Source organism: Barbus barbus (genome assembly GCF_936440315.1).
Source record: "Barbus barbus genome assembly, chromosome: 10".
NCBI lineage: Eukaryota > Metazoa > Chordata > Actinopteri > Cypriniformes > Cyprinidae > Barbus > Barbus barbus.
This window is the reverse complement of record NC_136738.1, coordinates 9,852,437-9,865,237: the sequence shown is the minus strand read 5'-3', so window position 1 is coordinate 9,865,237 and position 12,801 is coordinate 9,852,437. Positions and strand designations below refer to the sequence as shown.

Here is a 12,801-nt window from a genome sequence, read left to right as displayed (position 1 = left end):
CTAATATGCTTCTATTATTCAAATCCATTAAAGGATTGTTAGGCTACATTAATTAGATCAACCGGAACCGGGAACACACCCCATAACACACAATGTACTCGTTACATCGTAAGAAGAATGGCATCTACGCTAATATGTGCCTGTTTCTTTCTTATTCTGTTTCTCAGTCCATGTCCGGATCAGATGGTGGATCGGCGCCGGGAGATGATGTCTCTCTGATCAACACCTGGATGAGCCCCGGGGACATATCCCCAGTGAACACCTCGACTTAAATACAATAAAACTAAAAATAAAAGAAAATATCTAAAAATATAATAAAATACCTAACTACATAATATTATTATTGTTAGAAATTGCAACAATATAAAATAGAAATATAATACATTTATACATTTAAAATTTTAATTAAAACAATAAGTAAACAATAAATAAACAATAATCTCCTGGCCAGAGGAGAACTGGCCCGCCAACTGAGCCTGGTTTCTCCCAAGGTTTTTTTTTTTCTCCATTCTGTCACAGAGGGTTCTTGCCGCTGTTGCCTCTGTCTTGCTCAGTTGGGGACACTTAATTTCTAGTGATTATTGTCAATTTGATTTTTCAGATACTATTTAATCTAAACTGAGCTAGACAATAACATCTCTGAATTAAATAATGAAATGCCTTAACTGAAAATTGAGTGTTTAATCCTATTTTTACACATTACTGACACTCTATCCTCCAATTTGATACTGTTAAGTGCTTTGGCACAATCTGTATTTTTAAAAGCGCTATATAAATAAAGGTGAGGACTTGACTTTTCTCAAAAACAATAAACTGCAACTTCTTTGCAAAAATAAAATGAAATAAAATAATTTAATATAGTCTCTGAACCAATATGAGCTTATGAAATGTTTGTAGAAAAATAATAGAATTTAAAAAAATCTAATAACATGACACACTACAGGACAGAGATGTCACTGCTTAACATGTTACCTTATAATGAACAATCAATTGTCATTTTTATTGTTATACTTAAATGGCAGTCCATAAATGTAGATGTATAAAGTGACTGGTTCTTACGTTTGACAGTCAGGCTCCAGTGGGCCACAGTCTTTCCTCTTTTGTTGGCAGCAGTGCAGCCGTACTGTCCCGTGTCAGTTATGTGAGCGCTCTCCAGACACAGGACATGCAGACTGCCCTCCTGTCGTGTGCTGACGCCTGATCTCTGTCTGAGAGGAGCTCCATCTTTTACCCAGCTCACTGTCGGCACTGGAGACCCAGACACTGAGATAGAGCACAGCAGCTCAACATTTAGATAAATCTCTGATACAAAGTAACACAATTTCCCACAACATCTACAGTTCTTCTTAAAAATTGTATTCAAAATTTAAATGTAAATGTTTCATTTGTATACATTTAATATACATATAATATACTTGAAAAAAGGAACAAGTGTACTATTTTTAGACAATTAATATTTAAATTGTGATTCAAATAAAATTGATTATTGTTTACATTTATATTAAACGCAGTTAGCCAAGTTTTTTTTTACCCATCTTTACAGTGCATTTTGAGACTAAAAAAACGAGTTGAAAGCGTACCGAGCTGCGGAAGAGATACTGTTTCTCGAACGCTTTCTGCGATCGCGATTCGTAACACGGACAAAAGCTTTACATCCATTCTTTCAGAACTAAATAACCTGCAACTCTATATTTGATTCCAGTCATTTCAGTCATTTTCACTAACTCACCTTGGCATCTGAACGTTAATTTTTCACCCTGCACAACCTCTTGGCTCTCAGGCTGGGATTCAAAACTGGGTGGAGTTTCTAGAACATCTGTTTTGCTCTCTTTGGTTTCCTGGCGGGCGTCTCTGCTGGACTCCAGCCGTGAAGCTTCAGGAATCTCTTCTGGAGCTCTGAACGAATCCCAAGCTCTTCTTATGCCATGTGACTCATTCTTTACAATGTTTTGATTTCTTTCATTCACAGAGTTTGATGTCTTTTGACCAACTGCTGATCTTCCATCTGTGGACTTGCTGATAGGTTGTGAGGATGGTAATGATGTTATTTTTGGTGCCTCTGTTCTGGTCACAGAGTGAACACTGGCTACAGTAGCAATGGACAGCGGTGCGCGTATCTTTGCGGTTGCAGTTCGGATGGATGTGCCAGAAGTTTTTTGTTCAGTGTCCAGACCGTTGGTGCTGTGCTTGACCACAGATTGTGTAGCGATATCGTGAGATGGTTTTGGCATGCTATGGAAAGAAAGATCGTGAACAGTCAAGTGAACAGGCATTGCTGACTGTAAAGATGCACTAGAGCTAGTGGAGTTTTCAAACTGGGGTCTTGGGACCATCGGAGGACCACAAGGGAGTGCTTAGGGTCTCTGGAAATGTTTACAGAATAAATAAATGAATGAATAAATAAAGTGATTAAAACAAGTAAATACACAAGTAAATAACTATATAAATGCAATATTATAACAGTACAATACAGTAAATACTGTACTATAAATATTAGGGGAACACCTGATTTAATAGAATCTAAATATTTTCCGTATTATTTGGGTCTTTACTGAAGAAACTATATAGAAGACTTTTTTTAATTTTAGGATGAGGGTCACTAACACGAGATATCGTATTTGGTGGTCATTTCATGAATCATTTCAAAGATTGAAAATCAATGCTGTAGAGTGAATCGCTCTTAAGGTCATACGAGCAGCACAAGAGATTTAAAAAATAAATAAATAAAATAAAAATAATAAACATTACAAGAAGAAATTATATTTTGCATACAGAAATAAACTGGCCCACCATGTTTATGCCAGTTATGATTCAACATGTAGATTACATAAAATGTATTTTTTAAATATTTATCAGAAGTGGTTGATTTCTTTAGACTTTAAATGAAAAAAAAAATACTATGTGTAAATTATGTCTTGTCTTTTAAATTTGGTATATTGTTGTCACTTTATAACTGCAAGCTCTAAATAAAAGGACTAAATAAAACCTCTTCACTTACGTGACTGTTTCAGCATCTCCATCTGCAGAAGAACAACAGAATATACAATGAAAACTTCAGAATCTGAACTGTGAGTTATTTAGCTGAACTGGATAACATTAAGACATTAATTAAACCCATATACTGTAGTTATACAGCCTTATTGGCGGCCCTCTCTGGTTGCAATTGTGAGATGTAATATGCAAACAACTCTTTTCAAAATATGAGAAATAAAATTGCAACTGTGTGCTGAAATAATGAGAATTAATTCTTCATTTACAAAACACTTTGCAAAAAAGAGCAAAAGTTTTTATTCAAAACCCCTGGAGAAATTGCCGCTCATCCTTATTTGTTACTCTATCAGTCTATATCTTTCTGTGTTACCTTGAGCAATGAGTTCAGCGGTTGCAGAGGCTTTCCCGGCACTGTTGGCCACCAGACAGGTGTAGACACCAGCGTCCTCTGAGCACATGTGCCGTATCTCCAGGAAATGCATTCCTGACCTCTCAAACATGTTAAAGTGATCTGACTGCTGGATCTTCTCTTCTCCCTGAAAGAGGAAACGCAGTGGATAAATACACTATGACCAAACCTGTGACTTCAGATGCTCTTTAATTGTGTCTCACCTTATACCACTGCACCAGTGGCTGGGGTCGTCCCGTGATCTTGGCTGAGAATTTGCCGCTCTGTCCCACTTTGAGATATAGGCGAGAAGGTTTAGTCACAAATTTCGGGGGGCTTTCACCCCAGATACTGGGTCTGTTCTCTACTGCAGGAACACCCAGAGATCCACTGCTGACAGAAGAGAGAAAACATGAGTAACACTAGTAATTCAGAATACAAATTTATTACATTAATATGCTGTTTCTTGTGAATTTGGTCTAATTATATCCGCAGGTGGCTGGCAGCAAAGGCCAAAATGTTAATTAAATATGCAAATGTGAGTTTATCAATTTGTGTCAGGTGTTTTTTTTTTCAATACTGACCAGCTCTAAGATTAATCACACTAACAATTGTTTTGAAGCAAAGCAAAACAAAAAACAAATCAAAACAAAACTTATTTTAGACAGTACCATCAATCAATCAATCAATCAATGGTTAAACAGGGTATACTCATTACCAAAAGGATATGCGTCACGAATCCGGTCTATGAACTTCTGTTTACTCACCACCAAAGGTCACTCGCTCACCACATTGACTCTTGCACTACACTACTGTTGCACGTCACCTCTGGACTACATTTCCCATCATCCATTGCACTGACGACACACTAGGGCTGTATACCTTGGAGAACCTGGCGATACGATACATACCTCGATACACAGGTCACGATTCGATACGTACCTCGATACAGAGCTGTCTCGATACGATTTGATACAATGTGACACGATTCGATACGATTCAATAAAAATACATGGGCCAGAGCCAATTAGTTAATGCTGAACACATTTACTCAACAAACAGAACTCTGCATTTTTCTTCAATTTAATGAAGACAAAAGTGCATTATAACAAAGTGCATTTTGCTTAAATATTTGCAACTTTAAGTGCTCTGATTAATTGTACACAAATTGTATTAATCTGGAAATTACCACAAGTCAACATTTAACTTTCCAAGGGTACAGTCTGAGCTCACACAAGCACAAAATCTTCTTCTTATTATTCTTAACTTCTTATTAAATCTTCTTATAATTCTTTTTTGTGACACCATGTACTGCCATAACATATTTCACTATGAAATCACTTAAAGGTGCCATAGAATGCATTGATACAGTATTTTAAATTGTTCTCTGATATCTACACAGAAGGTATGTGGCTTAGGTAAGGGCAAAAAATCTCCAGAAACGATTTTACATGTCCATTTACAACCCTAGGATTTCTCCCTAGAATGAAACGGTCTGTTATTGGCTTATTTGGCAAGGTCATGAATAATAATGAGCTCTGCTCTGATTGGCTGTTTCACAGTACGGCTCATCAGCAAGAAGGAAGCACAGGGAGGAAAATATATATTTAAATACTTTCTCTCGCAGTTATATCGTCGGGTAATTATACTGTATATAAAACGCGGGCATCAGGGAGCCGTTATTAATATGCGAGGCATTGAAACTGCTTTTGAACGATCCATCGATCGTGTTATAGTTCACTTTCAAGAGACGCGATCACACAAACTATGTTTACATTATGGAGCAACAGTACTTACCACACATTTCACAAGATCAGATGCTTGTCAGTGGTGCTCAGGATCTGTAAGTCATTCGCCATCATCCTCATCTCTCCTTACTGAGAGTGAAATCTTATGTACTGTAACAGGCTACCGCTAGCAAGGAGCTAACCATGTCCCTTTAGTGGCTCGGGTTATTTGCTTTCTGTGCCTTTCTGAATACAGACACCAACCCATCCCTGCACTTCACACCCCCTGCACGGCCTGGAACATAACATTTATTTTGTTATTTTCGCTGTTGTCCGCGCTTGTTTATTTACAATACCTGCAGAGCTTCTGATGGTTCGGCCGGCTTAGAACAAGTGCGGGTTTATGCAAATGTTGGGGGCGTAGTGATCCCGACTGTTGCGTCACAGTCGGTGTTATGTTCTGATTCGCCTGTTTTTCAGTGGTCTTTTTTAATCACGAGATTTACATATGAAGGAGAAAACTATGGTGTTTGAGGCTCACTCTATGTCATTTCCATGTACAGAACTGTTATTATTTAAATATGCCAGGGTAAAGACAGTTTTTCATTCTATGGCACCTTTAAATGCTACATCTTGCTTTAACATTTTCCATGAGTTTTTTTGAAACTCGCGGGCGCCGCTGCGCCCCCTAATGGCTGGGCGGAGTATCGATACTAAGGGCTAGAATATCGATACTGTATCTTTTTTTATTATATCGGTATGTATCTAAGAATCGATATTTTGAGCACACCCCTACGACACACAGCTGTCACTAATCTCACATTGCTCTGATTACACAGCTGATCACACAATCACACACACTTTATAAGCCTTGGACTTCCTCTCTGTCATTGCCGAGTATTGTTTGGCGTATAGCACTCCTCTAGTATTAGCTGCCTTACCGATCCAGTCTGTGTTTTTCGGTTTAGTTCCAGTATTGTTCTGCATTTATAACTCTCCTAGTTTTAGCTGCTATACGGAACCCTCTTTGTTGTCTTAGTCTTGCCTTGTCTTGTGTGTTTTCTAGTGTTTCGATTCTTGCCCGTGTTTCCTGGAATAACCCTTTGCCGTTTGGACTCTGTTTGCACCTCTCTTGGACCACTGCTTGTTTACCTGGATTATCTCTCTGCCTCACCCTGTTGGATATTGTTCACCGATCAAAGACCCACGCTTGTTCTAGGAATACTCTTGTGTCTTGCCCGTGCCATACCTGTTTGCTGTTGTTTTATAATCCTGCCTGTTATTTGACTATGTTTATTAATAAAAGCTTGCACATGGATCCGCACGTCTCACGTCTCGTTCGCCCTGTTACAGTATGTTGTGTATTTCGTATTCATGCATGCATGCATATGTATCTCACCCTGCTCTGTTGGAGGAAGGAAGACTGTATTTTTTCTCTGCATTTCCTGTGTGGGATGAAAAAGGATATTCATTATACTCTAAATATAAAGTAAGCACTTATCCATAAGCACACAGAATTCATTAGAAACATAAACAGCAGATATTCCCCACTCTTCTTTCTCTGCTTCTTCTTCCTTCATAAACATGGCTTGAGCAGGGATGCTATTATTTGCTGCTTGTAGTAAAATACTTGAATAGCTCCATATGTTTGTGTTTTTGTGAAGTATGCCAGAGGAAGTTAATTAAGCATTTATTAGTCTATAAATCAGTACAGTATCAGTATATGCTACATCTCTGACTGTGGATAAGTTTACTGTAGGCAAAAAGAGTGTAAAATGAGAAATGCAGAATACACTATAATGTAAACTTTTGAGTATACATGTATGCATTGCAGGGTAAACTGCAAGGTTGTGTTTATTCTACACGGTAATATTTACAGGGTTTCTGCTGCAGTGTGATGTAATTTGTATTTACTGAGATTATTCATATCCGTATAGGGATATAAAATGCTTGCTTGCTTGTTTGTTTGTTTATTTATTTGCCTTAACAGAGAAAAAACTGTTGCCAAAGATGCCAGTAGGTAGTCATTATGCAAATGTGCATAATGAAAAAAAAATAAAAAAACTTAATCTTTGCCAAATAACACACATTTTCCAATGAGGTACAACAAATAAACTTAATTCAACATATATTCTCTGAAAATGTGTTATCTTGTTGGTATTTATTTATTTATTAATCTACAGCATAATTATTTTATAATCTTAACATGAATCTTTTTCCCTGATCTTTCTAGAGCTCCCACTCAAGATAAACCTCAGGCCCATCAAGGTGATGCTTTACCTTTCACGATGATCTCCACTGTAACCTGGCAGCTCCCAGCATCATTGACAGCTTCACAGGTGTACCGTCCTCCATCATCATCCTGGACTTCCTGGACCACCAGACTAAAGCTTCCACGGGCACTTTGTTCCATAGAATAATGATCTCCTGCTATCAGTAGCTTCCCATTCCTAAACCAGAAAACCTGGGGCTCAGGAAAACCACGTACCTGACAGAGATCACATATACACAGAGATAAACACTCCAAGAAATGTAAAATCAGTCAAAACATACATAAAGATAACCATGTCTTTCTCTGATGCAGAGGCACACAACGCAGTGATTAGATCAGCGGTAATTAGTCAACACGACTGCCCAAGCAAATGAGTGAGACACAGATCTATGGCAAGTCACTAGCATTCCTAAGTCTGACCAAAGGAAGCTGCTGGGTGCGTAAAGCGAACCAAGACTGTGTTCCATAATTTAAAGGTTCAATGGGACAAATACGAATAGCACTCTGAGCTTGCTTAAAACCCAGTGAACAGTAACGGTAACAGCCTTCAATATTAGTTACTCAGTAACTGATTATCAGTGTTGCCCTGCTTATTTCCTGAGAGCACTTCACGTGTGTGTGTTGTGTGATGAACAAGAGACATTTCATATCAGTTACAGCACCTCTCTATCAGTATTTATGGTTATATATATGAAAAAGTGCAAAAAATTAACCATGGTAGTATTACTACCATGGATTGTTGGACATAGTGCTATAGTAATACCAGGGGTGCCCAATCCAGCTCCTGGGAGATCAAATTCTTCCATAGTTTAGCTCCAGCCTGCCATAACACAACAGCCTGAATGTTTTTTGTAATCCAAGGCTATGTCTAAAAGCCTAGGCAGCTGACTTGTTGCCTCGCTGCCCTGTCAGCCCATAACTTCACAGACAGTGTTTGCACCTGAAGGTATAACTCCCTAAATTTATTTTGGACAGGCTTCTGATGATGCATTCAAGTCAGATGCCACCACAAGTCATTATGACAGGTGGGAAACTCTGAATTTTCTTTAAGCCTCGAATTTCCGAGTTGGATGAAGCCAAAGACTGTAGATATGCAGCATCTGTATTAACTGTAAATTTATTGAAATTAATAAAATAATTAGTTTTTGTCATGTACAATAAAATGATGTAAGTTACACAACATATTATATTACTGTATAATTACCATATAATAATTCAGTTTTCATCATCTTCATAACTTGAATAAAAACAGAAAAAAGCAAAAACATTAAAAACGTCTCAGGTTACGCAGCGTCTCGTTCCCTTCGGGGAACCATGGTTACATACATAACCTGAGACGTTCCCCTTCAGGAACTCGAGCTGCATCGAAAACGCTAGGGGAACGCCTGTGTGTATCCCTCGGGAGCACAACGAGGGCGAGAGAAAAAGGGCCACGAGTGGCTAAAGTCGGCGGGGCCTGCGGAGGAACAGGCCTTCCACGAACTCCAGAACTGTACCAATCGGGCAGTTAGCTGGGCCGAGCTGGCAACCTCAGCACCATGAGGTGAAGACCTTCCACTTCAGGGCGTACAGTTTCCTCGTAGAGGGAGCTCTGGATTGGAGGATGGTCTCAGCAACCTCCGTTGAGAGACCGGAAGCTTGGAGCTGTGCCTCCTCAGAGGCCACACCCACAGCTTCCACAACTCCGGGCGAGGGTGAACGATAGTGCCCCACATCTGTGAGAGGAGATCTCTCCTGACGGGAATCTCCCTTGGAGTGCCGTAGAGGAGAGAAATCAGGTCCGAGAATCATACTCGGCCCGGCCAGAATGGCGCTACCAGTAGTAGACTGACCTCATCCCGGCGCACTCTCGCCAGAACTCCCGGGAGCAGAGCGATGGGGGAAAAGCGTACAGACGAAGCTTCGGCCAAGTCTGCACCATAACATCCAGTCCCAGAGGAGCTGGAAGAGTCAGAGAGAACCAGAGGGGACATTGAGCTGACTCTATAGTCGTAAACAGGTCCACCTGTGCCTGGCCAAACACTCTCCATATCTGCTTCACCACCTCGGGGTGAAGCATCCATTCCCTGGGCCTCGGCCTCTGTCTCGACAGAACGTCTGCTCCCACACTGAGATGCCCAGGAATGTGCACTGCTCTTAATGAGAGGAGTTTGCCCTGGGACCACACAAGGATCTGGTGTGCCAGCTTGTACAAGGGTCGCGACCGCAGACCTCCCTGGTGGTTTATGTATGAGACCACCGACGTGCTGTCGGTGCGCACCAACACGTGGTGGTCTCTTAGGTCTGGGAGAAAGTGTTTGAGTGCTTGAAACACGGCCAGCATCTCCAGCCAATTGATATACACACACAGAGTAGCGGTTGCTGAATGACAAAAAGCTGATGCCGGCTCTGCCACACGTGCTTTTATGCTTCCTGGTCGATTACGTCACCCGCCCATGACGTCTCGCCCTTCCATTGGACAGATTACACATGTGATTCAGAGCGTGGTCATGCTGGAGGTGTTCCCCTAGTGTTTTCGACGCAGCTCGAGTTCCTGAAGGGGAACATTAACTTTATTCATCATATTGTAGATGACGAGTTTAAAACAATGGTTGAATTTTATGTAGAAAAGTTTAATCGGCATCTTTTTCCGACCAAAGTGACTTGAACACACCTGCAGCATAATTACGACTTGTCAACTCGTAAAAACAAACTTCCCAGGAGGACTTGAATGCACTATGAAGCAGCATAATGGTCTAATAAAGACTGTTGGTGATCATCAAAAATTACTACAATTCTTATTTATTGCTCAAAATTGCTCAAACAAGTTGTTCAAAAGCATACATTAACACACAAACTGACCACCAAGCACAACGTTTAGATTTTATTTAAAAAATCACAGACTGGAAAACACAGGATAGTGGGATATGATATGCTGCCTTAAAAAAAAAAAAAAAACCCCAAAAAAACAAAAGAAAGACCAGATGAAGCCTTAATTGTACAGCTTTCAGATGAGCCTGGGTGTTTGTTGTAGATCTAATCTAAAAGACATTGAGAGCTATAGGTGTGTTTAATCAGGGCTGGAGCTAAACCAGCAGCTTGCTTGGCCCTCCAGAAGCAAGGCACCTCTTCAAAGACTACGGTATCACTAAGGTAACACAGAAGTACTATAATAATTCCGTATATCCACTTACATGCTGGAATATATACATTCTCTTTTTGAAACCTGCAACCACAATGTTAGGGTAGTTGCCAGGTTGTTATACAGTTGCGAAGATGTTCTGTTCTGAGTGGTTTTGATTCCACAAAAATTACATCTTCACGATGAGTCTATAAATTGACTTTGTGACTGAATAGAATTGCAAACTTCCTTAACTTGCTTAGCAAAATTAGGACTGAACTTGCCTTAGCATGTACCGCACTAATCATGTATTATTTTCATTCATCCGGAGAAGTCTTTGTCTTTTGCAGCATTGAAATGTCTATCGGTTATAGATCATCATGATGAAAGGATCACCTGATCCGTCTATAATAGAACGAGCACAAATGCTTGAGTCATTAGGATGGAAGCGGTACAACTGTGTTTCAGAGCTCAGACATTCTCCTGTTCACTTCATTGATCTCTTTCTGCTTGTTTTCTCTCAGTTCTGTCAACCATTGCAAATCTGCGTGCTGACCATGTCTAATAGGGACGCCATATAGACAATCTCCCTCCATTCAGAGTCTCTTTTACCAATGCTGGCATGTCTCGTCTCCACAGATCTCAGTGAAATTGTTTAACATTGCACACTGGAAGAGGACCAGAGTAAAATCATGAAAACCAATCCTGCAAACCAGCAGTATTGCACATCCACTTCACATGAAACAAAAATCAGAGGAAACTGCTAACTACTCCAAGCTGCAATGGATTTCAGATCGAATATACAAATTTATACGGTTTGATGGCTTAGTAGACAATAGATTGATTCCAGATGCCCTTCCAAAATTCCAAGGCTAAAATGAGAAGAAAAACTTTACCATACAGCAAGGGTTTCTAGGAGCACGTCAAGACTGGCATCAAAAGTTACCTCACGGTGACAGGTCCACTTTAGTGCAGATTTGCCCAAAAATAGCAATATTAGCTCTGAATTCTCTATTGAATGAGAGCAGCGCTGGAATTTCCTCTATGTCGGCTGCTGGTTTTTCTTGTGTACACTCTCTCAGTTTGAAGTCTTTACTCTGAGACTTGTGGTCAAGAGCTCTACCTCAAAAATCCAGCAGTACTCACATCCGATGCTGAGGGGAGGAAAAACACAGGGTTGTTTGCACAAAAATTGAGCTTTTTTGTTTGTTTTCTATAAATAAATTCATACTGACATTACAAGTAGGGCAAGTAAGTCTTCAGCAGAGCCAGAAACAGAGAAGACACTATTGTTTTCACCTATAAGCAGATACTAATTGTGATTTTTTTATGAAGAAAATGCGTGTGGTGTTTGCACAAACTAAACTCACAACCAACTGTTGCGGTGTGTGTTTCTGCTGCTGTCTCTGCTTAAGCACCAAGTATGATGCATCGTTAGAGAAATTAACTAGCCACGACAGTTTCCTGAATCTGTAGTAGCTTTGTCACACATTTGTGGTTTGAATCACGTTGTTTCAATAATAGAACTGTTGGTAATAATGTTATGTGGTGGAGTAATAACTTCCACTAATTAATAACTTCCACTAATTATTCAGTTTGAGACTGAATTAATGTCAGATTATTGCTGTAAATAATGAACATGAAATCTGAGGACTACTTTGCTATCGCTATTTGTGTTCTTTGTTGTTTTGCTTTATTTCCAGAAGTATGCATCCTCCTAAGTCACATTTCGGGATTCCCCAGGGGCTCTAAACTAGAGAACATGCTCACTTATTCTTTTGCAAGCTAAAAGGATTCAAATAAAATTTGGAATATATATGGAATGAAAGATTGTGCATGATAGCTTGCTTATACTACGGGTCCGTTGAATGCTTAAATCTGATTGGCTGACGAATGTTCTAAGGTAGCGAACATAGTTTGAGGCAGATCTTGACCACATTACATGTCCATATCACTTCGCCAAATGATTTGAGTTATTTCAAAGCTTTACAGCCTAACACAGCAAATTAACCCACAATGACACTGGCCAAATAAATAAATCTAGTAAATAATAGGATACAAACAACAGATAATTTCCATGTTTTTGCCATACAATTCTGTTTTATTATGAATGGAAAGCACACAGCCTACTCTATCTCTCCCCCACTTTCTCCCTCACAGGCGCACATACAGGCTGCGTCCGAAAGCCTAGGCAGCTGACTTGCTGCCTCGCTGCCTTATGAGTCTATGACTATGCAGGCAGTGTTTTTGCACGAAGGAACCTCATGAAACTGATTTCTGACAGGCTTCTGAGGCAGCGTAACGGTTTAATGATCTACAAAAA

General features: G+C 39.7%; 1 protein-coding gene across 2 annotated transcripts in view; it reads right to left on the bottom strand.

Annotated features, from left to right (window-relative positions):
• Positions 1–12,801, bottom strand: part of LOC306876330 (myosin light chain kinase, smooth muscle-like) — a 112,143-nt gene that overhangs the window by 44,058 nt on the left and 55,284 nt on the right. Inside the window, exons 3-9 of one of the 2 annotated variants that reach the window (XM_079427414.1) lie at positions 7,387–7,594; positions 6,506–6,551; positions 3,604–3,769; positions 3,362–3,527; positions 2,999–3,020; positions 1,730–2,232; positions 1,060–1,263 (exon numbers count right to left, since the gene is read on the bottom strand). In XM_079427414.1, the coding sequence (XP_079283540.1) occupies positions 1,060–1,263; positions 1,730–2,232; positions 2,999–3,020; positions 3,362–3,527; positions 3,604–3,769; positions 6,506–6,551; positions 7,387–7,594 (1,315 nt within the window). Of the gene's footprint in view, positions 1–1,059; positions 1,264–1,729; positions 2,233–2,998; positions 3,021–3,361; positions 3,528–3,603; positions 3,773–6,505; positions 6,552–7,386; positions 7,595–12,801 lie in introns of both variants that reach the window. The other variant, XM_079427415.1, reaches the window with a different exon arrangement.